Genomic DNA, 26,170 nt, shown 5'->3' on the forward strand with positions numbered 1-26,170 from the left:
CTCTCTCTCTGTCAAATAAATAATAATAATAAATAAATGAATAAAATCTTTTAAAAAGCTGATTCTTTAAAAAAAAAGGATTTTCAATTCAGTGGCTGTGTTCCCCTGTGTAATATTAGAATGCTTATTAACTATTGAAATGCAAGTTTTTCACCAGTTAAATATATTCAGTCCAACTTCGTAAGACATTTCATTTAGACATGAAATTTGACAAGAATACAGAGTGTTCTGGAAGTAATACAGCTATCTGTTGAAAGAAGCCACTTAAAAATGTGTAAGATAATAATAAACCTCTATGAAAATGTTTCCGCAGGTATGCTGGTATCCTCCTGGGCATCACAAATACATTTGCCACTATTCCAGGAATGGTTGGGCCTGTCATTGCTAAAAGTCTGACCGCTAATGTAAGTAGATAATTTGCTTATAAACTGCAAAGGTCTCCACAGTTCACTTAAGCCTGCACATCTGTGTCAAAATTGAGCATATTTTAATTAAGAGTAAAATTCTGAATGTTTATTCTTACGCAGCTCTTTATGTCAACAAAAAGCTAAATGCCATAATGGACAGGAAAGTATATTTTCAAAGAACACTTTTTGGTTTTTAGACAAAACAATAGAACTAAGTTCAACGAAGATGTTGTAGCTGACACCACACAAGTACTTAAAAGTGGTGATATTATACAAGATAAATAACTTGTGTCTTTGGTTTGAACAAAGAAGAACTTGCAGTGTAAATTCATTCAAGAAGTGGATCCACAGGTGCACCTGGGTGGCTCGGTCGTTAAGTGTCTGCCTTCGGCTCAGGTCATGATCGCAGGGTCCTGGGATCGAGCCCTGTGCTTCTCCCTCTCCCACTCCTCCTGCTTGTGTTCCCTCTCTCTCTGTGTCTCTGTCAAATTAATTAATTAATTAATTTAAAAAATAAAATCTTTAAAAAAAGAAGTGGATCCACAAAGGTGAGGTATCAGGAAGTCATGTGGGAGTGAGTAAGGAACAGGGAAATGAACACCGCTGGGAGGAGAAGACTCGTGAAGACACGGTAGATGTTTTCACATATTGAAGGACGACCACACAGAACATGGTGACTTACTCTTGGCAGTTCCACAAAGACAGATGAAGAGAAGTAATGAGGACATAATAGGAAAGCTCTCTGCTCCAAGCTGTCTACTATATGGAATGGGCTGCCTTATGAGTTAGTGAGCCCTGAAACAGTCAAACACGGATCGACGGGCATTTCATGAGTGATTATTAATATGCCAGATACTGAGGATCCAAAGGCAAAATGACAAGCTTCTACACTGTGAAACGCATCATTTAGAGATCACACATAATCGAATAGTTAAAGTACAGTGACAAATGCTGCAGAAAAGAATGAGTGCAGAGTACTGTGGGCATAGGGGAGAGAGCACGCAATTTGTGAGGAAGGAGCCCTGGAGGAGTGAGCCGGGTGTGGGAAGGGCACTGAGCCTCCGAAACACTGTGGGCCCAGGGGTGGTCCCACCTCCAGCTGGAAGGTGGTGTGGTGCCTCATCAGTCAGCAGAGACTCAGCACTGTGCAAGTTGCCCACAATGTGTAAGAAATAAAAATAAATGACCCCCAACTCCAATTTTCTATTGTTTAAAAAAATCTAAAGCCTGGTGAAATACAGTTTTCAAGAGGCTGACTTAAACCTCTAAGAGACTTAATTTTCTCTTTGTCTCTGTGATCAAATTAACACCATCTAATCCTTAGAATTTCAGAATATGCTTACAAACATTCTTACTACCAAATACACTGATTTCAGATGTATAGGTGTTCACCACAGTGAGTGTTCCTATTTCTTCTCTGCTCCCACCATTTCTTTCTTTCTTTTTTTTTCTTTAAGATTTATTTATTTAAGAGAGAGAGATCATGCGAACGGGGGGTGGGGGGCAGAAGGAGACAAGCAGACTCCCCACTGAGCAGGGAGCCTGATGTGGGGCTTGATCCCAGGACCCTGAGGTCATGACCTTAGCTGAAATCAAGAGTCGGTCGCCTAACCGACTCAGCCACCCAGGCACCCCTGCTCCCACCATTTCTAATTCCTTACTTGAATGAATCCGAGCCTCCTTGTTACTATTTTCTCTCACTTAATAGAAAGGGACGTTGGGAAAGTTTTGTTTTGTTTTGTTTTGTTTCTAGAATTCTGTGTCTCAATATGGACACATCAGAAATGTTTAACCTTATCTTCATGGAGCATTGTGGCAACATAGGAACCTAAGTAAACCATGGGTACCTAAGTAAACCATGTATTAATTTCACTTATTATGGATAATTATAGAATTTCTGCTAGAGATATCTGGATTCCTCAGTTAAAGTCTTGAAACGTTTGTAAAGTGGGAACCGAACTGGATTTTGGATATGCTATCATAGCATTTGTTTAATGTTATTAAAAGGATATTATTTTTTAAAAGGAAAACACAGGGGCGCCTGAGTGGCTGAGTCGGTTGAGCATCAGACTCTTGATTTCGGCTCAAGTCATGATCTCGGGGTGATGGGATAGAGCCCTGCATCTGACTCTGCGCTCAGTGTGGGGTCTGCTTGGGATTCTCTCTCTCCCTCTCCCTCTGCCCCTCCCCCTGCGCGCACGTACTCTCTCTCTCTCTCAAAATAAATAAATAAAATCTTTAAAAAAAAAAGGAAAAACACACATTTGCCTTTACAATTGTAATTGCTCACAATTAAAAATTACTGCACTGCCTCAAAAACTTTGCAGAATGAGCAGAGTACAAATAAGTAACACATTGTTAGCATATGAAAATGTTACTAAAATTACAATGGATTTCTAAGATTTTTTTTCACCAAGACACATGCGTCTCAGATGAGCATAACTTGACAAGAGAGTGCTCTCTTTCTCCGTGCTTTTCCTTTTTTCCTAAACGAATGACCTCATACTAGCTTACTAGTGCCTTGCCTTTTTCTTCCTCGTTGCCAATTCCCCTGCTTGTTTTTTCTTTTCTACCTGCTGTAGACATAGCATTCTGGTTACACTGACATTGCAAAATCCAAAAAATGGTTGTTTAAGTTAGTCACATGACCCAGAAATTAGCTAGCTGCTTGATGTTTTTATACCACTGTACTATACACTAAACAATTGTGTTTTGTTGATCTCTTAACTGGCGAATCCCATCCGTGTCCTGTTTTGTGGGCCATTCAGAAGCTCTCTGTGCCAGGCCTCAAACTTGAAATTCAAAGTCCATCTTAACTCATCCTTACTTGATCTGCCCCTTATATCTCCCACCTAAGAACTTGGAAGATGATGGGCAAGCATACTGCTTTCCTAGTAACATATGATTGAAAGACATGTCACATGTTTTAGTTTGAATAAACCTGAGTAAACTTTGAATAAATGATCCTGAAAAATACACAAATCCTAAGTATACGGCTGGATGAATTTTCACAAAGTTAATCCAGTCGTGTAACCAACACCCAGTCAAGAAACAGAACGTTTACCTCTCTTGCAAAGCCTCTGGGTGCTCCTTTTTGCCATTCCCCTTTCATCCTGCTAAGAGGAGCCACTACTCTTGACTTTAACACTATGGATTAGTTCTGTGTAATTTTGAGCTTTTATATAATGGAATTTCATATAATGCAGTCATTCAGTACGTACTCATTTGTGTCTGGCTTCTTCTGCATAACATTTCGTTTGTGAGATGCATCTGTGTTGTTTTAGCTCATTCATTTTAGTTGCTGTATAGTATTCCATGGAACAAATATAGCTGTTTCACTGTTGATGGACATTGGGTTGTTTTCAGGATGAGGCTTTTATGAATAATGCTACTGTTGTAACAGTCTTGTGACCCCACCTTTTCTATAAAGCGGACTATAAACAATTTTTTTTCATGTGCACGTTTTTCTTTCCCCCATAGAACACTATTAGAGAATGGCAAACAGTTTTCTGTATTGCTGCTGCTATAAATGTGTCTGGTGCCATCTTCTTCTCGCTATTCGCCAAAGGTGAAGTGCAAAACTGGGCTCTCGATGATCGACATGGACACAGAAACTGAAGGAACCAATAAATAATCCTGTCTCTATTAACGCATTTTTGTTTATCATGTAACCTAAAAGTGCCTTTGATATTTTAAATGTGTATGCATTCTACATATAAGAAAAAATTGGATGAAACTTTTAAGGCTTGTAATCATGAAATGTCACAACTTGCCAGATTAGTAAAATTAGCTATTTTTAATCATTAATAACATGTATCCTGGAACTTAGACTTGAGGGTCACATATCTGGCTGCAAATCAGGCAATATAAAGTAGGGGCGTTCTATTTATTTTTAAGGGGCATCCTTGAAGGAATGAGCGGAAGTGGACCCTTCTATCCCTTTGCTTAATTACACTAGATAATAATTCTCAGGTCTTGGTCAACACCTGTTTTTGACCACTTTGCTCATACAAATTATGTGTCGGCCACAATCCCTGACACTTAGGGCTCAAATGGTAGCATCTCCACGGAGCTGCCAGCCATGGTATAATTTGGCCTGGCAACCACACGGAGGGAAGCATGCCCAGGAGGCTGCCAAGCATTCCCTCTCTGGCTTCAGGGACGGTGCCCAGCATTTATCAGAGGCAGCATCCAAGACCAGGGTCAGCGCCAAGTCTTCAGATGGCGTTCTTCCCCTGGGCGCTGTTAACGTGTCGGGAAAGCCGCAAGTAGGCCCGGGCAGCAAGATCCACTGCCGCAGTCTCACAGATCCTCATGATTTTCCCTTCCCAGCAGACTGGAATATTGATTGGCATGTAACCTGCAAGAGAACGGTGTGATGCCCAATTAACCACAAATAAAATCATCCTTGATTAAAACTACTTTCACGTGGATTAGAATATAAATTTCCAAGTCCCTGTGTTCTCTGGGCTTCGCCAGAATAAGTAAAACAATTTTAAAACTCACATTTTTTTTCCTTTTGTCTACATGTAAGCTTCTGGTTGCAGTTGAAAGTTGAAGTGACTTTTATTTGGCCCCATCACCTACAACCAGTGGTGGAATAATCCTTACTTGTGGTTCCTGAAATCATGTTTTCCAGTTTTTCCCCAAACCAGCTTCCAGTGGCTTTTGAGCATGCTTGGAGGGCATTTATGTGATTTAAAACTTGATTTATGTTTTGTTATGTTTGTTCAACACTACCTGTAACATTTTAAGTAAAACTGATACATGTAATATGGTGTGGATACATTTCTATACATTTCTTTTTTAATTTGTAAATAGCTTTAAGTTGCTATGGTGATATTTCTTTTATGAATCATCAAAATAAACATTTTTGGGTTGGTTTTTGGATCTGACAGTCCTATGGTATTCTCTAGTGTCTCGAGTGGCTATTTGACATCTCTGCTGTCCTCCTCAAGCTACCAGGCTACCTCCACGGGCCCCTCCCTGTGCCACCACCAGGCCAAGGAGACTTAGGCCATCTAAGGGAGACAGCATGAGGAAACTTTTGCCATCAACCTGCCCTTCCTAGCTCTGCAGAGGGCCCTGCTCTTCTCCTGGAAGCGTATGCCTACACCACAGATTGTACCCTCTCCTGCCTCCTCTAAGATCTTGATTTAGTCATTCCTCTGTAATTTGGTTCTTCAATCTCGACCTCTCTTCTCTTTCTTTTCTGTCTCAAGGACACTCAAGTCTTCTCTAGCCTTTAAAAACAAAAATATGAAATTCTGGGATGCCTGGCTGGCTCAGTCGGTTAAGCGTCTGCCCTCAGCTCAGGTCATGATCCCTGGGTCCTGGGATCGAGTCCGGCATCGGGCTCCTTGCTCAGCGGGGAGCCTGCTTCTCCCTCTGCCTGCAGCTCCCCCTGCTTGTGTGCGTGCGCTTGCTCTCTCTGACAAATAAATGAAATCTTAAAAAAAATTAAAAATTAAAAAAAAATATGAAATTCTTCTGGGGACATAAAACCACAGCTACATACAGAGTATCTTTACCATGATATTCAAGAAACCAGAAACAGTGGTTATGTAACTCTGGAGAGAGAAAAATAGGCAACCAGGGGTAGGAAGGAGAATTAATTTTCACCTTACCAAATGTGGCAGTATAACTTTTTAAATGAAAGCATCGTTTAAAGAAAAAAACAAGGGTGCCTGGGTGGCTCAGTCAGTTAGGCGTCTGCCTTCAGCTCAGGTCATGATCCCAGCGTCCTGGGATCGAGTCCCATGTCGGGTTCCTTGCTCTGCAGGAGCCTGCTTCTCCCTCTGCCGCCCCCCCCAACTCATTCTCTCAATCTCTCTTTCTCTCTGTCGTGCTCTCGCTCTCTCTCTCAAATAAATAAATAAAATCTTAAAAAAAAAGAAAAATTCATTAAAACAATTAAGAACTAAAGAAAGAAATAAGAAAAACACCTGTTGCTCAAGCTACTGTGTAATCACCGCCATGCCCGCTGGACATCCCCAACTGGCTATCTTCTCTACACTTGGGACTTCTTTAAATCCAGCCTCTCTCCCCCGCTCCCACCCCACCCCCACACTAAAACCCACTCTTCCCACCACTTTCCTTACTCTCGTTAGGAGCTGTTCCCCAGTCACTTCGACTCATTTTTTATTCGGTCCTCCTCCATTCTCCTTCACCCCACCCCCAACACAGTGTTTTTTTTAATCCCTCTCCCATCTTCTAAATAAGATCTCTGTGAATTTTGTTTCCACCTGGAATAGAAAAGTTAAATGGTCTCATTGCCTGGAGTCTGATCTTCTGTCCACCTTCCCACCCATGCTGGGTTATTGGTCCCAACACACCTCATCTGCCTGATCAGGATGCTCCCCAAAGCTGAAGCCCCTGGCTTCCCGTTGCCTACCTAGTAAACTACCCAGCAGCCCACCTTCCTAGGCTGGCCTCCTCTACCCTCATGCCCCACCACACTTGGTCGCAGCTACACCCAGCTACTTAACTCTCCCCCCACCCGTTCTCCATTGTCTCTCCCCTCCATGCCTGTACCAAATTCATTCCTTGGACCTGAAAAGTCACTCTTCATCCCCACCTTCTTCATGGCCCTTGACTTCCTCCAATCTCCCTGATCTAGATGTGGTCTCTTCCTCTGATCCACTGAAACATCAGATTATTTATTTTCAGTTTTTTCTTTATTTTAAACTCAAGGACTCAGCCTCAGGAAAAGATCATTCATTCATTCAACAAAGAGGAATATCTACTCTTTGCTAGGCAATAAGGATACAGATATGCATTTGACACAGTCCTTTCCCTCCCTGCAGGCCTTGCTGGAGCTCAGTCAGACTCCCTGGACCCCTTTCTTCTCCATGGCTTTTTCTTTATAATACCTATGAGTTCGTTCGTGGCTAATCTCCCTATTAGATTCATCGAAAGCATCTTGAGGGCAAGGTACATTTGATTCATCTCAGCACGGTCTCCCTCATAAAAATATATACTTTGTCTCAATATTTTACTTGCTTAATAAATATTTAGTAAGGGGCGCCTGGGTGGCTCAGTCGTTAAGCGTCTGCCTTCGGCTCAGGTCATGATCTCACGGTCCTGGGCTGGAGCCCGGTCCTAGGATCCAGCCCAGCATCGCGCTCCCTGCTCAGCAGGAAGCCTGCTTCTCCCTCTCCCACTGCCCCTGCTTGTGTTCCCTCTCTCGCTGTCTCTCTCTGTCAAATAAATAAAATCTTTAAAAAACAAAAAAAATTTTTTTAAATAAATAAATATTTAGTAAATCACCCTTTGGTTAAATGGACTATACACTGAAGTTTTCATCTCCTGTGTAGTTTTTTTCTCAAAAAAGAAAAAAGTTAACTGAATGTGCCAACACCTTTTAATGAAGAAATGATATGCTAGCCTTAAAATAAGTCATTCGTAAATGGTTTTGAAAGTATTTGAGAATAGTTTAGTTCTAGATAAGCAAAATACTTCTCCCAGTGAATGCCAACAAATATTTATTGAGCATTCATTTCAAGCCTGGCTTTGTTCTTTGCACCCGGGATACAGCAGTGAAGAAAAGCAAATCCCTTCTCTCATCGAGCTCACGTTCTAATTTATCATTCTCCTTCATGGGTTCCAGCCTTTGAAAACTTCCATATAAAAATATCATTATCCATCCAACAATCAAATCCAGTGGGAATGAGCGTGCCAGCCGACCTTGAGAATTAGAGTTCGGGAAGAAATGGAGACAAAGACGGAAGTCAGCAGGTCTGTATCAACCATCGTCATGTCCCTCCTGCTGCAGCCTGTGTTTCATTTTCAAGAAATCAGAAATAGAGAGGTTTGAATTTAGACCCTGGTGCAAAGGAAAGAATCTCCTCGTTAAGGGCAGTTTATCGCTGTTCTAAATACAATTCCCTGAAGAGGAAAATATCAATAAAAGTATTGAGAAGGCAGGAAGAGCACCAGAGGAAGTGGCCTGGGTTCCCTCTGGAAAAGCACAGGTTCCTGCCTTGGATGAACAGACCTGGGGTATATGTCGAATTTCAGGGAAAGAACGCATTATCTCTCTCATAGAAATGTAAATGGAATGGATCACAAAGCCTTTTCAGGCGCCTCTGCCTTTTAGAGCAACCATTAAGCAAGAGAGCGAAGTATAAAAGATTGTGCTCTACGAGAGTAATTTCTAGAAGCTCCTGCTCTGGAAAGCTGTGAGGACACCCAATATTGAAAACAAATGACATGTAACCAATTCTCTGCCACCCTCTTTCATGTGCTCTGATGAGGAAAAACACTAGTAATTTTCCAAGCGCCTGTTTACTTTCACTTTATCTTGATGCTGGAGGAGGAGGAAACTTAGAAGCCCCACGTCACTGGCGGTCCTGCGCTGGGAAAGGGAGAAGCCATTATTGCACAAGCCTGCTTCCCCTCCCAGGCCTCCAAGCCAGGAGAGGCCGCACTTCAGACAGGGGGAGCCCTACCCTCCCAAACACCGCCTTATGTCTTTTCCGGAAGTGCTCTTTTTGGCAGAAGCAACTGAAATGCGCCAGCTTGTCAAAAAAGTCACGGCCTCCCAGCATCAAGTGTGCATATTGACCCCCGTCTTCCTGGGGAGCCCCACGAATAGCCCCGCGGCTGTAAGCGTTTTAACTACTTCACACTCACTCCACAGTCTGAAACTTGAGCTTGCAGCCAGAGTTGGGTTGAGATTGAAGGCGATCTGGATAGGATATGCAGTCTGGTCTTTTTCATGCTCAAGAACCATTCTGGGTGAAGATCAGGATGCAGTGACAGGAAATTCCAGTGTGCATATTGGATAAATTACCTACACGGGTATCTGTTCTAAATGCACTTTTTTTTTTTTTTTTAAACACCAAAGAGCTCCTTCAGATGTCTGCAGGGCTTTGAATCGTCCTATCATCCGTGGCAGGAAGTTGATCCCGGGACATTCACGGGATTCTCTTTGTGATCAGCACCAGCTACAGGGCAGCACAGAGAGCAGAGAGCATTTGCATAGCAGGGTCACATACCTCCCCTCACTTCATAAAACTACCTGGCAAAGGCGGGGACAAGACCTGTTTAAAGCTGGGATCAGAGACACGTTCCCTGTTAATGGAGAGGTCTTTGGCCCTTGCAGGGACTCAGCCTCCAAAGACCAGCTAAAACCAAATAAGCCCACTGGCTTTAATTATTACAGTAGGCCAAAGAAAAATTCCTTTATATCTGTCTCTAGCACAGAATCAAATTATTTTTTGAAGGACAAAAGTTTTTTGTTGTTTTTTTTTTTTTTAAGAGAGCGAGCACAAGTGGAGAAGGGCAGAGGGAGAGAGAGAGAGCATCTCAAGCAGGCTCCACGCCCAGCACAGAGCCCGACGTGGGGCTCCATCTCACGACCCTGAGATCATGACGTGAATGGAAATCAAGAGTTGGACACCTAACCAACTGAGCTATCCAGGCGCCCCCAAAATTGTTTCGTGTTAATTGAAAAGATTCCTCTAAGGAGCCTTGGGCATAAGGGCACACAAGATTTTTACCTTCTCCTAGTTGTAAAATTAGCCCTGCCTCAAAGCAACTCCAGTTGGGAACCTGTTGTATCATTATCTTCGCTCTATGTATGATATTAGGGAATATTTAATTATTCTATATTTCTTTATAGGACTATGAATTTTTTCAATGTTTCCTATAAACCTAAGCCTCCTAGGATACAATTCAGTTGCTACTGTGAAAACACTGAACTCATGATTTCTGCTGACATACTAGTTTGAAATTCGCAGTGACTAGAACACTGGTGTGGTACAACAGACCAACCCTCCGGCTCTGTGCTCTTACCGAAAAACAGATTCCCTCCAGAAGAGCTATTGATATTCCAGTCTTGCTTCTATAAACCTTGCTATTTCAAATTATGGGATGGGAAGCAAGAACTGGGGAGGATCTCGGTTCCCACTGGGAAGTGAAAGTTCAGAATGCAGGAGAGAAAAATAAGTCCAAAAACCTCCCCTTGTGTTTTCTATATTTCCCCTCCCATACCTTCCTCACTTCCTGCCTGTGTGACAGGCTTCCCTCCCAGGGGAGAGCTCCAACCATCACCCATTTTTAGTCACTGCTGTTAGCAAAAATGGTAGCTGCAGAGCCATGGCCCATGCCCCGGGCCTCTGTTCTTTCTGAGAGTGTCTCTCAGACACCAGACCTTCCTGCCCTTGCGTTTTAACCCACACAATAGAACGGAATTTAACGAGGCTGATGAGGAACAACGGTGATTTTCTCTCACCAGGTTTAGACTGGCCAGAGGAGTGGGCAGGCATGAGGTACACATTATTAAATCTTCTGAGTCCCTTTTCTTCCCCTGGAAGTCTAAGGAGATTGGAAAGAAGAGGAAGAGGGTGGGATGGATTGAACCAGAACTGAGACTGCCAACTCAATAAAAACTAAATTAGCTGAGGAAATAGTGAAAACCTGTTCAAAATTGAGTATAGAAGCATCTAGTATTATAATATTATAAATAACAATATTTATAAATTTCCCAGAGTAGGGGCACCTGGGCAGCTCAGTCGGTTAAGCATCTGCCTTCGGCTCAGGTCATGATCCCAGGGTCCTGGGATCGAGCCCTGCATAGGGCTCCCTGCTCCGCGGGAAGCCTGCTTCTCCCTCTGCCACTCCCCCTGCTTGTGTTCCCTCTCTTGCATTCACTTTCTCTTTGTCAAATAAATAAAATCTTTTTTTTTATAGATTTTATTTATTTATTTGAGAGAGAGAGAATGAGATAGAGAGAGAGCATGAGAGGGGAGAGGGTCAGAGGGAGAAGCAGACTCCCCGCTGCGCAGGGAGCCCGATGCGGGACTCGATCCTGGGACTCCAGGATCATGACCTGAGCTGAAGGCAGTCGCTTAACCAACTGAGCCACCCAGGCGCCCAAATAAATAAAATCTTAAAAAAAAAAATACATACCATTAAAAATGGCTGATTCACTTTGTAGATGAATAACTATACATTAATTACATTTTAAGCATAAAAACAAATAGCAAAATGCATTTAAAAAAACTACAAGAGGGGGGCGCCTGGGTGGCTCAGTCATTAAGTGTCTCCCTTCAGCTCAGGTCATGATCCCAGGGTCCTGGGATCGAGCCCCACATCGGGCTCCCTGCTCCGCGGGAGGCCTGCTTCTCCCTCTCCCACTCCCCCTGCTTGTGTTCCCTCTCTCGCTGTGTCTCTGTCAAATAAATAAATAAAACCTTTAAAAAATAAATTAAAAAGAAAAACCATATTTTTTTTATTTTTTTTAAAGATTTTTATTTTTTTAAAGATTTTATTTATTTATTTGAGAGAGAGAGAATGAGAGATAGAGAGCACGAGAGGGAAGAGGGTCAGTGGGAGAAGCAGACTCCCTGCTGAGCAGGGAGCCCGATGTGGGACTCGATCCCGGGACTCGAGGATCATGACCTGAGCCGAAGGCAGTCGCTTAACCAACTGAGCCACCCAGGCGCCCGAAAAACCATATTTTAAAAAATAATAAAATCAGTAAAATAAATAAATTTCCCAGAGTAGAGAATCGGTGTCTGGTACTGTATGAGGGCTCTACATTTAACATTGATTGAATTCTCCCAGCCCTATCGTGTAGGTATCAGAACCACCATTTACAGATGAGGAAACTGAGAAAGTCACCACAGCTAAGTTTTTGGCAGAGAGAAGATTCACACCAGATTTCTCTGATGTTACAGCGGCTCTCTTTTGTCCTATGCTATGCTGTCTCCATTAGAAATCTTGTTTCAACACTATTGCTGGACATAAAAAACATTACAATTTTTGACTTACAATTGACTTACAATTTTCATAAAGTAATTTGTAAGTCAAAATTAAATAAATAGATTCATTGAACTGGCAATTCTACCTAGGGTAATCTAGCCTAAAAAATACTTGAATAAGCACTAAGCATTTTTTGTAATACTGTCAATTTTCCATCAATAAGGACATTGTTAAATAAGTTATGGTACATTCACAGAAGAGAATACTATGCAACCATTAAAAAGTGAGAAAGAGGGGCGCCTGGGTGGCTCAGTCGGTTAAGCATCTGCCTTCGGCTCAGGTCATGATCCCAGGGTCCTGGGATCGAGCCCCGCGTTGGGGAGCCTGCTTCTCTCTCTCCCTCTGCCGCTCTGCCTACTTGTGCTCTCTCTCTGTGTCAAATAAATAAATAAAATCTTTAAAAAAATAAATAAATAAAAAGTGAGAAAGATCTGAATAGAATCCCCAGAAAGGGAAAGAAATACAGAAGAAACTCCATACCTTTTGTTGGAGGATGAAAAAGAGTTACCTAACAATATATATTGTTTTATCCTATTTTTGTTACCAAACAAATTATGTATGTATTGACAAATACGTAGAAAAGGTTTGTTAATAGTAGCAATGTAAAATTAGGAGATAAATAGAAAAAAATTGGAAAATATCCTTAGAGACTAGAAATAAGGGCAAAATTAGATGGATTTCACAATACTAAGTTAAGTACCTGTGTTCAGCGGAAGATATCAAAGTAAATGGATGACGGACCAGAGGAGAGATTGCAACATCTTGTCAGTACAAGAGATTAATATCTAGAATATTCAAAGAGCTCCTGCAGGTCAACAAGAAAAAGTCAGAAAACCCAAGAGAGGGTGCCTGGGTGGCTCAGATGGTTAAGTCTGCCTTCAGCTCAGGTCATGATCCTGGGGTCCTGGGATCGAGTCCCGCATCGGGCTCCCTGCTCCTTGGGGGCCTGCTTCTCTCTCTATCTCTCTCTCTGTCTCTCATGAATAAATAAATAAAATCTTTAAAAAAAAAAAAAAAGAAAAGAAAACCGAAGAGAAAAATGACCAAACAATGAATAGACAGTTCACTTAACAGAGGACTAGATGTCAAACAAGTACATGGACAGATGATCAAACTCCCTAGTAATTATAGAAACAAACAGAAATGTAAACTAAAACTATAATGAATTTGAGATCCACCAGATTGGCAAAAATTAGAAAGTCTGATGCTACCAGGTGTTAGCAAAGGATGTGGGGAGATGAAAATTCTTGTGCATAAGGAGAGCAGAGAGAATATAAACTGGCATATCTGTTCCAGAAAGGGAAATGTTTGTACTTGCAAAAGAATATGTCCTTTGACCCTGTATAATGCCCCACACCTGGATATATGTTGAAGAATGATTCTTGCTCATACTTAAGGGAGCATATACACCACACTGTTTGTTGTGATGGAGTTGGAGGCAACTGAGGTGTCCCTCATTAGGGAAACCTAAGTTAAATGTGGCAGATGTCTACCATGAAATAACAGCACTCGGGAACATGCCGAGACCTCAAAAAGTGTTGAGTAAGAAGACTTAACACAATACCACTTCCAAAAATTAAAAACCTTATACAAAAAAAAGTGATATTTTGCAAGGATACTTGCATAATTAAGAACATACAATAAACACATTAGAGTGGGTGGCAATACAGGGAAGGAGCATGAGAGTAGAGATGGGGGGAAAGGGGAAAATTAAAAATAAAACAAGACAGGGGCGCCTGGGTGGCTCAGTCATTAAGCGTCTGCCTTCTGCTCAGGTCATGATCCCAGGGTTCTGGGATCCAGCCCTGCATCAGGCTCCCTGCTCAGCAGGAAGCCTGCTTCTCCCTCTCCCATTCCCCCTGCTTGTGTTCCCTCGGCTCGCTGTGTCTCTCTCTGTCAAATAAATAAATAAAAGCTTTTAAAAATAAACAAACAAACAAATAAATAAAACAAGACAGTGGGCTTGCCCTGAACATAAACATCTGTGAACAGAAAAGAATGAGATAAAAGTGATTTTTAAGCAATACTCTGAAAGTGTTGAAGCCGGGCAGAGGAGGAAATACTTAACTTTCTAATTGTCACTTTTCTGCATTATTCAATTTTTTTTTTACAATGACTGTGCATCCCTTTGGTAATTAAAAATAAAAATGTCAGGAGCACCTGGCTGGCTCGGTCGGAAGAGTATACAACTCTTGATCTCGGGGTTGTGAGTGTGAGCCCCACATTGGGTATAGAGATTACTAAAAAAAAAAAAAAAATCACAGAAAGGCAGTTATTGGGAATATTAGAGAAATATCCATAATATATTTATTACCAGGTACAGCACAATTACATTTTATGCTAATTTTTCATGACAACTTTATTGATGTAAAATCCACCTTTTTAAAAGTTTACAGGGGCGCCTGGGTGGCTCAGTTGGTTAAGCGACTGCCTTCAGCTCAGGTCATGATCCTGGAGTCCTGGGATCGAGTTCCGCATAGGGCTCCCTGCTCAGCAGGGAGTCTGCTTCTCCCTCTGACCCTCCCCCCTCTCATGTGCTCTCTCTCCGTCTTTCATTCTCGCTCTCTCAAATAAATAAATAAATAAATTTTAAAAAATAAAATAAAAGTTTACAATTCAGGGGCTCCTGGGTGACTCAGATGGTTAAGCGTCTGCCTTTGGCTCAGGTCATGATCTCCAGGTCTTGGCATCAAGCCCAGCATCCCACTCCCTGCTCAGCGGGGAGTCTGCCTCTCCCCATCTCGTGCTCTCTCTCACTCTCTCTCTCAAATGAATAAATAGAAGCTTTTTAAAAAAAATGTACAATTCAGTAGTTTTTAGTGTATTCACAGAGTTGTGCAACTGTCCCATATCCAATTCCAGAACATTTCATCACCTCACAAAGAAACTCAGTATACATTAGCTGTCACTCCCCACTTCCCCCACCTTCCAGCCTCTGCCAACCACTAATCTACTTTCTGTCTCTATAAATATGCCTATTCTGGACATTTCATACAAATGGAATCACATAATATGTGGTCTGTGTGTCTGGCTTCTTTCTTAGCATAATGTTTTCAAAGTTCATCCCTGTTGTAGTGTGTGCGTATCAGCACTTTATTCTTTTTATTCCCAAATAATATTCCCTTAAATGGATATACCTCTTCTTGTTTACCCATTCATCAGTTGAAGAACATACTTTGGATTATTTCCATTTTTTAGCAGTTAGGAATAATGCTACTATGAACATTCACATACAGGTGTTTTTGTGTGGGCATATGTTTTCAATTTTCCTGAATATAGTGATTCCATTTTTGTTTAAATAAAATATGCATAGGAAGAAAAAAAAACTGAACACATACACCACAATGTCAACAGTAATTATTTCTGGAGAGTGGGATAATAGGCAACTTAAATTTCTTTTCTCCTTTGAGCTTTTTTGTTTAAGTTTTTGAAAATAAAAGTCGATTTTTTTCAATGTGAAAAAAAAGCCACATTGTTTAGGAAGGAAGAAATAAGGTAAGAAAGAAAAAGAAAGAAAGAAAGAAAGAGAGAGAGAAAGAGACAGAGAGAGAAAGAAAGAAAAAGAAAGAAAGAAAGAAAGAAAGAAAGAAAGAAAGAAAGAAAGAAAGAAAGAAAGAAAGAAAGAAAGAAAAAAAGAAAGAAAAAAAGAAAGAAAGAAAGAAAAAGAACCAAACAATAAACCACTCAGGGGTCAAGCGGGAATTGACTGTTCCCCTGGCTTTTCAACGGGAAACCCAGGGTCTCTGGCACCGGCTGGAGTACCCTGCCCCCAGCTTCCTCACCCTTCAAACTTCACACCTCAGCCTGGGCATAAAGTGATTTCTGTGGCCTACAAAGTGGCCCTTGTTGATATTCACGTCAGGCCACAGGCCATGCCAAATGACCCATGTTTACTTGCCAAAAAACCAGACGGTTTGGACGATGCCGCTTAGTTCTGCTATGTTCTCCACTCCCTCACTCCAGGATAACGTCTACCATTTTCATCATAAGGATTTTATAGTTTTAAGAAATACTTGCTCAAAGAACTGATGCTTAAAGTGCACATACACACATTCATACTCCTTCTTCAAAAGTGTGGAATGCGCTGCAGTCTCGCTGGGCGCACGGATCATTTTACCGCGGACACCAGAGAAATCCCCCAGCTGGGAGCCACTCGGCGGCGAAATGCGAGCCTTGGGCACTTCCCCTCAGGGTGCAGCAGCTATTTATAGCGCTCCGGAAACTTAGGTTTGACTCATGTTTTAGCTGACTCGTGAATCAGAATTATCAAAGACTAGATTTCTTTTGTCCGAGGAAAGAAGATGACAATTAGAGCAACCATCTCCGCGCGCTCACGGAGAGAAAACACAAAGAGAAGAATTTACAATGACTCAGCCCCGGCCCCGCGGCGGGCGCGGGCCTCACGAACAATGGAAAGTCACAGCGGGGCCTCCCAACCGCTCCCCAGGCCGCGTCTACACCCGCGGGGCTACGCGGAGCTCGCGGCAGCGGGGACGCTAAAAAAAAAAGAAAGAAAAGAAAAGTGATTATTTCTTTACCCTCTTTCCTTGCTTTTTAGCCTAAAATGCAGAACTAGCTCTTAAGATTACAGTATAATGATGGTGATTTTTGTGAAATCCACAGAAGCTATGTGGGACCTGAAAGCAAAGGCTTTCAGGCTTAATTTTCCAGGGCGAGGGTCACCGCAGTCGCAAACACAGACACTAGGAGAGCCCCCCCCAGTCAATCCCCCTCCCCCCCCCACTCCCCCACCACCCGTCCAGACAGGCGAGTGGGCAGAACGCTGCACGTTTTCTTAACTGTCTGAAAACTAACCTGAGGGCGCCTGGGTGGCTCAGCAGTTAAGCGTCTGCCTTCAGCTCGGGTCATGATCCCAGGTTCCTGGGATCGAGTCCGAGGTTGGGCTCTCTGCTCCGCCCGGATCCTGCTTCTCCCTCTCCCTCTCCCTCTGCCTGCCGCTCTGCCTGCTTGTGTTCTCTGTCTCTCTCTCTTTCTCTCGCTGTGTTAAATAAATAAATTAATTAAATCTTCTAAAAAAAAAAAAAAACTATCCTGAAAAAAGACACTAGGGCCCCGCATAGCAAAACTTTGCTTCCAGACCAGGGGAGAAGCGTTCGCTCAGGTTGGGGGAGGCCAGAGTGGATCTCACAAGACACGAATTTGCCCTTGCATCGGGGAACAGGGTCTCCGGGATGAAGCTGGCCCCAGGCCTGTTGGTTAGATCATTTCTGGAAACTTCGGTCGTCTACTACAGGATGTGTGTTAGTTTGGGATTTCTTGTCCGGGACTCAGTTACTCTCGAGGAATATAGCAGCTCCAGCCAGATTAGAAAATCAATAGAATGCTTTTAATGCCCGGGTTTTGTCGGTGCCTGGGCTGTGAAGGCATGTGAACAGCTCCGCGAAGCCCCACCAGCACCCTCAGGGCGAGCCAGAGCCAAGCCGCCCCGGGCGTTTCCAGCGCTCCCCGTGGCAGCCCACGCAGCTCCTGCGGGTTGTGCCAGCACCGAGTGTGGACTGGAGTGGCGCGAGGGCCCGGGAGGACATGCTGGAGGAGGGAGCCCTCGCCTCGGCGTCCAACCCGCGCTGGCCGGTGACCTGGCCGCCCGTGTCAGGGCCACCCTGCACCCTGCCCAGGAGAGATTACTGCCAGCCTAGAGAAGCCCAGAATGCTCTCCAAACTCAAAAGTTACCCCTCTAAACCTCCCTCTCTGCCTGTGAGTACACACTAACCCCCATACACTAATACCCTCAAACCCAGATACACTAATGATACATGCAGGTCCTCTTCTTTTCCTATAGATGAGAGGACCGTGCGGTTTACCATCCAAAGCAAGACTTTGGAGAGGGAAAGAGTGATTGCACCCAGACAACAGAAAAAAACCAAAAAACAAAAACAAAACAAAACGTCTGAGGCAAACCAGGATACTAGTAGGCATACAGGGTCACCTTGGGGGATTTGAGCAATTTATCTAAATTTATCCAAATTCAGGGGCGCCTGGGTGGCTCAGATGGTTAAGCGTCTGCCTTTGGCTCGGGTCATGATCCCAGGGTCCTGGGATCGAGTCCCGCATCGGGCTCCCTGCTCCTTGGGAGCCTGCTTCTCCCTCTGCTCCTCTCTCCCTCTCTCTCTCTCCTCCTCTGTCTCTCATGAATAAATAAATAAAATCTTTTAAAAAAATAAATAAATAAATAAATTTATCCAAATTCAGAAAACATTCTGCACCCCTTACACTCTTCTAGTGAAAGGGAAGGAGAGAGAGTGAAGCACGTGGAGGTGCCTTTTTAAAAGAAAATATAAAGCCCAATTCAGCACCGCATTTTGAAAAATACCCTGTTTTGTTAAGAACACTCGGAACTCCTCAGTGTATTTTGCACTGCTTTTGTTAAATACTTGAAAATTTATTTGTAAACGCTGCAATAATGTCTGTGGGCATCAGCAAAGCAGACTTAGCAAATGTTGCAGGAGACGTGGAGCTAGCCTCAGTGTGCCGGACTGCGCTGGTAACGCTATTTCTTCCCACGGGATTCTCTCTGTGCATTTCCTTTACACACATGTATGTATTGTTTATATCTTTATATACACCTATATAGTTATAGTTATTACTCACATATATGCAGATTTTGAAAACAGATTTTTTTTCTAGCAGTGGCATTCTTCTAGCTGCCTAGCTATGTGTACTTAGCAATAGGCAACCAACTTTTTTTGTTTTTTTTTTAAGATTTTTATTTATTTATTGAGAGAGAGAGAGAATGGTAGAGAGAGAGCATGAGAAGGAGGAAAGTCAGAGGGAGAAGCAGACTCCCTGCTGAGCAGGGAGCCCGATGCAGGACTCCATCCTGGGACTCCAGGATCATGACCTGAGCCGAAGGCAGTCGCTTAACCAACTGAGCCACCCAGGCACCCTAGGCAAACCAACTTTTTAACACAATTTTATAAATATTTTTTAAGGATTTTTTCTTTATTTATCAGAGAGAAAGAGCACAAGCTGGGGGAGCAGCAGGCAGAGGGAGAAGCAGGCTCCCTGCTGAGCAAGGAGCCTGATGCGGTACTCGATTCCAGGATGCTGGGATCATGACCTGAGCCCAAGGCAGACACTTAAGGACTGAGCCACCCAGGCATCCCTTTTTAACAAACTTTTAAAGCGCATACTTTGTGCACGTACGATGTGTTCTAAGAATTTTCCATATATTAACACATTTAATCCTCACAACAACCCTATGAAGTAAGTATATTGTTATCATTCCCATCTTACAGATAGAGAACCTGAGGCAGAAAGGTTAGTAAAATTGCCCAAAATATCACCTCTAATAAATTGCACAGATGGGATGGGCACGCAGGATTAAAACCCAGGCCAGCGTCAATGCACCCAAGCACTACATTGTACTTGATCTAACCTGTGAAGGCTTCGTAGGGGCATTAAGAGAGATGTGGCCTGGATTAATTCAGCTCATTTGCTAAGTGACTTAAGGATGTGTTTTACTGCTGCCCATACCTCTTTAATAAATGTTCACATCAGGCATCCCAAAATAAAGCTGCTACTAGGATTCACCCCAGTGGTATAAGACTTAGCAGTGTAACTCTGTCTTCTTTTTCCCTAACCTTAAGCTTCAGCTAAACGAAAAAACCCTAGTTTAAACTTTCCTGCCTCAGCATTTTCTCTGTGCTTTTCCCTTTACCTAGAATGCCTCCCGAGGCAACTCTCACCATTTCTCTTATTAACACCCTACCTACCTTCAAGGCTCAGATCAAACTGGCATTCCATTGTTCCACAAGACAGAAACTCTCTCTCCAAAGCCTGAAATCCTACAGCCTTTATTATCTGCACCACTCACATGCCTACATATCTTATCTCCCCTACTCAGTCAGCAATTTCTTTCCCTCACAACACTTAGCACAGCACATTTTCACATAAATAGTTCTCAGTGAATGTATAGCCCCACATTGTTTGCCCTTCATCCATCCTCTCTGTTAAATATCTGCAAAGAAAAATGATGTATTATTCCAAGAAGACTTCTTCCTTTTTTCTTTTTTTTCTTTTTTCTTTTTTTTTAAGATTTTATTTATTTATTTGAGAGAGAGAGAATGAAAGACAGAAAGCACGAGAGGGAAGAGGGTCAGAGGGAGAAACAGACCCCCCGCTGAGCAGGGAGCCTGATGTGGGACTCGATCCTGGGACTCCAGGATCATGACCTGAGCCGAAAGCAGTCGCTTAACCAACTGAGCCACCCAGGCGCCCCCTTTTTTCTTTTTTTAAAGATTTTATTTATTTACTTGACAGAGAGAGACACAGCGAGAGAGGGAACACAAGCAGGGGGAGTGGGAGAGGGAGAAGCAGCCTTCCTGCAGAGCAGGGAGCCTGATGCAGGGCTCGATGCGGGGCTTGATGCGGGGCTTGATGTGGGGCTTGATCCCAGGACCCTGGGACCATGACCTGAGCCAAAGGCAGACACTTAACAACTGAGCCACCCAGGCGCCCCAAGACTTCTTCCTCCTAAGAGAACCATGATTTTATTCAGATATCTGTCCCTCGCTAGTTCTAGAAGTAGACCCTGATTTGTCTGAGCCAGTGCTACCCAATAGAAAGAGAAGACAAGTGGCACATATCATTTTAAATTTTCTAGCAGCCACATTTAAAGATTTTATTTATTTATTTGAGAGAGAGAGAGCCCAAGAGGGGGTAGGGTCAGAGGGAGAAGCAGACTCCCTGCTGAGCAGGGAGCCCGATGTGGGACTTGATCCCGGGACTCCGGGATCATGACCTGAGCCGAAGGCAGTCACTTAACCAACTGAGCCACGCAGGAGCCCCTAGCAGCCACATTTAAAAAGTAAAAATAAACAGGTGGATATAGACTTGCTGAATCACTATATTGTACACCTGAAACTAATCTGACACTGTATGTTAGACTGGAATTAAAATTTTTTAAAATTTACTCAATGCGGTCCCACATTTAAATAAATAAATAAATAGCAGGTGGAGTTAATTTTAATAAATTTCTTAACCAAGCATACCCAAAATGTTATCTCACTATGTAATCAATATAAAAAACACTGAAGAAGTATTTTACTTGTGAGAGAGAGAGACAGAGACAGAAGTGTTTGGAATCTCATGAATATTTTACACTTAGAGCATATCTTAATTCAAACCAGACACATTTCAAGTGCCCAGTATCCGCATGTCGCCAGTAGCTCCCATACCAGACAAGGCAGGCTAGAGCCCATCAACATGTCATTCCCATGGCAATAACATCGGTCCAGGAGTGTAGGCTCGAGACCTGAGCTGGGCCCAGGAGCGTGAAGCGGAAGATTTACAGTCTCTTTTGTGGAGATTGTCTGCCTGCTAGTAGTGACCAGGGAAGACAGTAGCTCTGATTGCCTGCAAGCCTTAGTGGTGGCGGTTGTGTTGGCACCATGAAGGGGAAGTGGCCGGACTGGTCTTAGGATGGCACCAACAGCGTGGATGGTAGGAGTGGGCAGACAGAAAAAACCCTGTGTCCTTAATGACATCAGTGAGCCCCTGAGCAATCACACAAGGCCCAGAGCTCAGCCTACTTCTGGTTATGAAAAATAACACATTTCCCTTTTATGTAAGCCAGACCGGGTCAGTTTTCTGTAGCAACCAAGAACACCCCAACATCAGAGCAAGCCTTGAATCCGGGTCTGCAGGCCTCTCTAGGCCCAGGCTTTACTACCAAGATGCTCCTCAAGAAAGATTTTTAGCTAATTCTTTTGGATATCTCTTAGATCTTCCAGGCAACTGCCAGTGGATTCAAGGCGAAGATGCCCAGAGATGATGGTGTTTGTGCAGGCCTCCCACACCAGGCTGGTATTTGTCGGTTCAGCTGCAGGCCTCATCTGGGGCACAGAGGTCCTGTCCCTGGGCAGATGCTGCCGTCTTGTGCTCTCCAGCTGGCCAGTGTTCGCCCCATCTGCCAGGGCTGGCATTTGTCACAGCCCTTCATCACCTCTCCTGGACCCCGTAGACCCTGGGTCTGGCCCAAAGCTGGACAAGCAAGAGCCTTTTGCCTGGAGGCAGCTCGGGAAGCCACGCTCTCCACTGTGATCTGGCAGCTTTTCCTGGCAGGGTGCTGAAGATAGGATCGAGTATCCTAGGGCAACTGCTGGTACGAGGAATTTGGAGGAAGGGTCGGAAAGATTGACAGGAGCACTAACCACCACAGGGCCAGAAACTGAAGAGGAAAATGGATGGAAAAATGCCACCCTGGAGAGTAAAACGCTCATGAACTCAGATCATCATGTGCAGCTTGTACGCAGCAGCAGCGTGTGAATGAACCTGCTCTGGGGCCGACTTCACAGTTCACTCACAGTGCATGGGTCCTACGGCCCCAGAACCAGAAGGGGAAGGCAGAGCTACACGGGACCAAGCCTCCTCCCATCTGCCTTGGAGGATACACGCAGTGCACAATGGGCGGAAAACTAAAAGCACACTGTGGCGGGAACGGAGCTCCAGGACCGGAGATGGGCCACTCAGCACTGCGCGCCAGGAGGCAGGCCACAAGGCCTCTGCGAGGCTCAGTTTCCTCTCTGAAATGAGCCTTCGCTATCCATCTCACAGCTTCGTAAGCCTTACATTCTAAACCACATGTGAAACCCCTTGTAAGCTATTAAGTGCTGTAAATGTTCACTGTTAGGATTTCTCTTACAAAAGAAAAACTCCAATACTTTTTTAAAAAGGTTTTATCTATTTATTTGTCAGAGAGAGAGAGAGAGCACAAACAGGGGGAAGCTGCAGGCAGAGGGAGAAGCAGGCTCTCCGCTGAGCAGGGAGCCCAACGTGGGACTCGATCCCAGGAGACCTGAGCCGAAGACAGACGCTTAACCGACTGAGCCACTCAGGCACCCCTGAAGGCAGATACATAACCAACTGAGCCACCCAGACATTCCTTTTTTTTTTTTTTTAAGATTTTATTTATTTATTTGACAGAGACACAGTGAGAGAGGGAACACAAGCAAGGGGGAGTGGGAGAGGGAAGAAGCAGGCTCTCAGCCGAGCAGGGAGCCCGATGTGGGGCTTGATCCCAATCATGACCTGAGCCGAAGGCAGATGCTTAACGACTGAGCCACCCAGATGCCCCAAAACAACATTTTTTTAAATGATAATTTTTTAAAAGACCTAAGCAAGTATTAATAACTCTTGGATACATTTTTTGCCTCCAAACCCTCCATACACTCCATCCCCAACATTGAGTTAGATGCTATTTCTCTGTATCTCTGGGACACTCTGAGGTGACTTCTGCTAAATTATTTATCGTACTTTATTGTAACTTCTTGTTACCCTAGGGTTTGAGGTCTCTGAGGGCAGGAGCCAGGCCCTTATCTCTGCCTCCTCATCAAGCCTCAGGCTTGGCTTATTGTGGGGCTTAATAAATGTTTCATAAATGTTAACTGTTAAGTAAATTAATATGAAGAGAAGAAGACTCTGGTTTCTCTCTAAGCCTTCACCAACAACCGGAACCTCCTCTCCACTCCAAGACTGGTTCTTGTCACTCTTTCTCTTTTGTGCTAGACATAACTTCCTCTGAATGTTGTAATTCTATGTGTGTAAGAAAAATCTGAAAGCCACAGATCAGAGAAGAACTGTGCTTTGCTACATATTGCTATAGACTGAATAGTTGTGGTCCTCCCGAATATATATCCAGTGTGATGACATTTAGAGGTGGGCCTATGGGAGGCTATTAGGCATGAAGGAAGAGCTCATGAATGGTATTAATGCCCTTATAAAAGAGATCCCAGAGAGCTCCTTTGCCCTTTCGGCCATAGACATAGCAGTGTGACATGAACCAGGAAGAGGGCTCTTACCAGACATCAAATCTGCCAGCATCTTGATCTTGGACTTCTCAGCCTCCAGAATTGTGAGAAATACAGGTTTATAAGCCATCCAGCCTATGGCATTCCATTATCTATAGCAGTTCAAGTAGACGAAGACACATATACTAAAAATGCAAAAGAAAAGGCAAACAATTAGAACATCACTCTTTCTCTAGATATTCAAGACTGTAAATACAAATTTTAAAAAATATGGGAACTTTCCAATATTGATAATCCAACAAATCAGTCCAATGGCATGGTTCCTCTGCTGAGAGGACAAACGTCTGTAGACTCGGAGAAGATTTATACTGTTTGGTCCATGAGAACAAACTCCTTTTGTTAAGATCCTTGTCCTTTTTCTTATTATGGTTATAATATCCAAACAGTATGACTGAAATAAGATAGTAGAGTCTGTCTACCACCATCCTACAGAGTACCGAACTTTTTTGATCACTGAAACTGCCGTTCCTAATACACATTTCTCTGAATACTTGTTCTCAGTTTCATTATAAACAAAGGCAGTTGTCTTTAAGGTTAAAATTAAAGTTAAAAACTCCACAATTAGTTCTCTCACACTTCCAGAAATTTCCCTACTTTTATTTAACCAATCTATTCCAAATTACATTATCCGGGACAAAAGCTGGTATATCCGGTTATGGGTGCAACTGTTTTATTTGATGGCCCAGCTTACCTTTTAGGTCCCATTTTCTGCCTCTGCCTGCCACACCCTGCAAGGCAGCCACGCTGAGTAAGTCATTTTCCTTCTGATCTTGCCTTTACATGTATTGTTCCTTTGGCCTAGATTAGAATATCTCCACTCATCCCCTAAGACTCAGGTCCATTGTCACCTCCTCTGGGGGATTTCTCTGAGCACTCCTTACTCCATTAGTTATTGTACGTACTTCCATTCCAATATTCACATCATTGGGGGCACCTGCGTAGCCCAGTTGGTTAAGCATCTGACTCTTGATTTCAGCTCAGGTCCTGATCTCAGGGTTGTGAGATCAAGCTCTACGTTGGGCGTGGAGCCTGCTTAAGATTCTCTCTCTCCCCCTTTCCCTCTGCCCCTTCCCACCTCTCTCCCTCTCTAAAAAAAACAAAACAAAACCCTCACATCTTTGGAATTAGCTGCTTCCATGTCTTGTCTCCTCTAGTACCCTGAAAGCCCCTAGCGGCCTAACACTCTAATGTACCCATCTTTGTGGTTCTAATGCTGAGTGCAGCACCTTGACACTGAATCAATGTTTAGCAGAGGAGTAGGTGAGACTGAACAAATGAATGTATATGATGCAACAAAGCTATATTTTAAGTCATTGCTCACGTGACACTAGGAACTTACAGCCAAATGGTTAAGTGAAATGCGGACACCCACAGAAGAATTTAACCAAGTATCCATTAAGTTCAACAGGGAGACTGCTGGTTATGTCTGCCCAAAAGAGGTGGACCAATGCACTGGGGCTCTTGGCCTTGCTGAGTCCCCAGCACCGTAATTTTTACAATGATGGAGGACTTAAGCCTGCTTGCTCATCATGCCTTGTCTGAAAACTGCAGTGTTTCCACAAGCTTTCCAGATACTGAAAGCCGGTGTGTATATTAAGTTGAGCAGAGGGGAAAACAGCAACACCCAGGGAACCAGAGAAAATGGTAGGTTACATAATGAGGAAGTATCCCAAGATTAGCTACACCTGGAATTCTACTGGAGCCTACAGGATTCAACCACCTGCTTTCATACAGTAGTCCAATTAGGAGAACCGTCTAATATTCCACTTCATAAGTATGCATTCCTTGAAATCATCTTACAATCAATGTAGTGATATTCCTGGCTTCTAAAGACATTACTATATCTAAAACCATACTTATTCAACTATTGCATTAAATATGCACATAAACTAACTGGGAGACATAATAGTGTAAAATAGACTAGGAAATAACCTCTTCTCAATGATTTTTTTAAACCTGGCAGGATTCAGGGCAGGGAGAGGCTTGGGAGTATGTAGAACTGGCCCTGGAGCATGCTTTGTGACTATTGGCAAGACTGACCATGCATTCTTAATAGTTGCATCTGATGATAATAAAACACTGTATGTTAACTACACTGGAATTAAAATTTTAGATATAGGGGCGCCTGGGTGGCTCCATTGGTTAAGCATCTGCCTTCGGCTCAG

At 43.3% G+C, this 26,170-nt stretch overlaps 1 protein-coding gene across 3 annotated transcripts in view; it reads left to right on the forward strand.

The window, feature by feature from the left end:
• The window catches only part of SLC17A5 (solute carrier family 17 member 5), a 52,995-nt gene extending 47,698 nt beyond the window's left edge, over window positions 1–5,297 (forward strand). For 2 of the 3 annotated variants that reach the window (XM_028097804.2, XM_088023927.1), the window contains 2 exons: window positions 314–404; window positions 3,888–5,297. In XM_028097804.2, the coding sequence (XP_027953605.1) occupies window positions 314–404; window positions 3,888–4,025 (229 nt within the window). In that variant the 3' untranslated portion in view covers window positions 4,026–5,297. The remainder of the gene's footprint in view (window positions 1–313; window positions 405–3,887) is intronic. The other variant, XM_028097807.2, reaches the window with a different exon arrangement.
• Window positions 5,298–26,170: the final 20,873 nt, after the last annotated feature.

The sequence above is a fragment of the Eumetopias jubatus genome, unplaced genomic scaffold (assembly GCF_037043125.1).
Source record: "Eumetopias jubatus isolate StellerSeaLion01/CBP00866 unplaced genomic scaffold, mEumJub1_p1.0 scaffold_6, whole genome shotgun sequence".
NCBI lineage: Eukaryota > Metazoa > Chordata > Mammalia > Carnivora > Otariidae > Eumetopias > Eumetopias jubatus.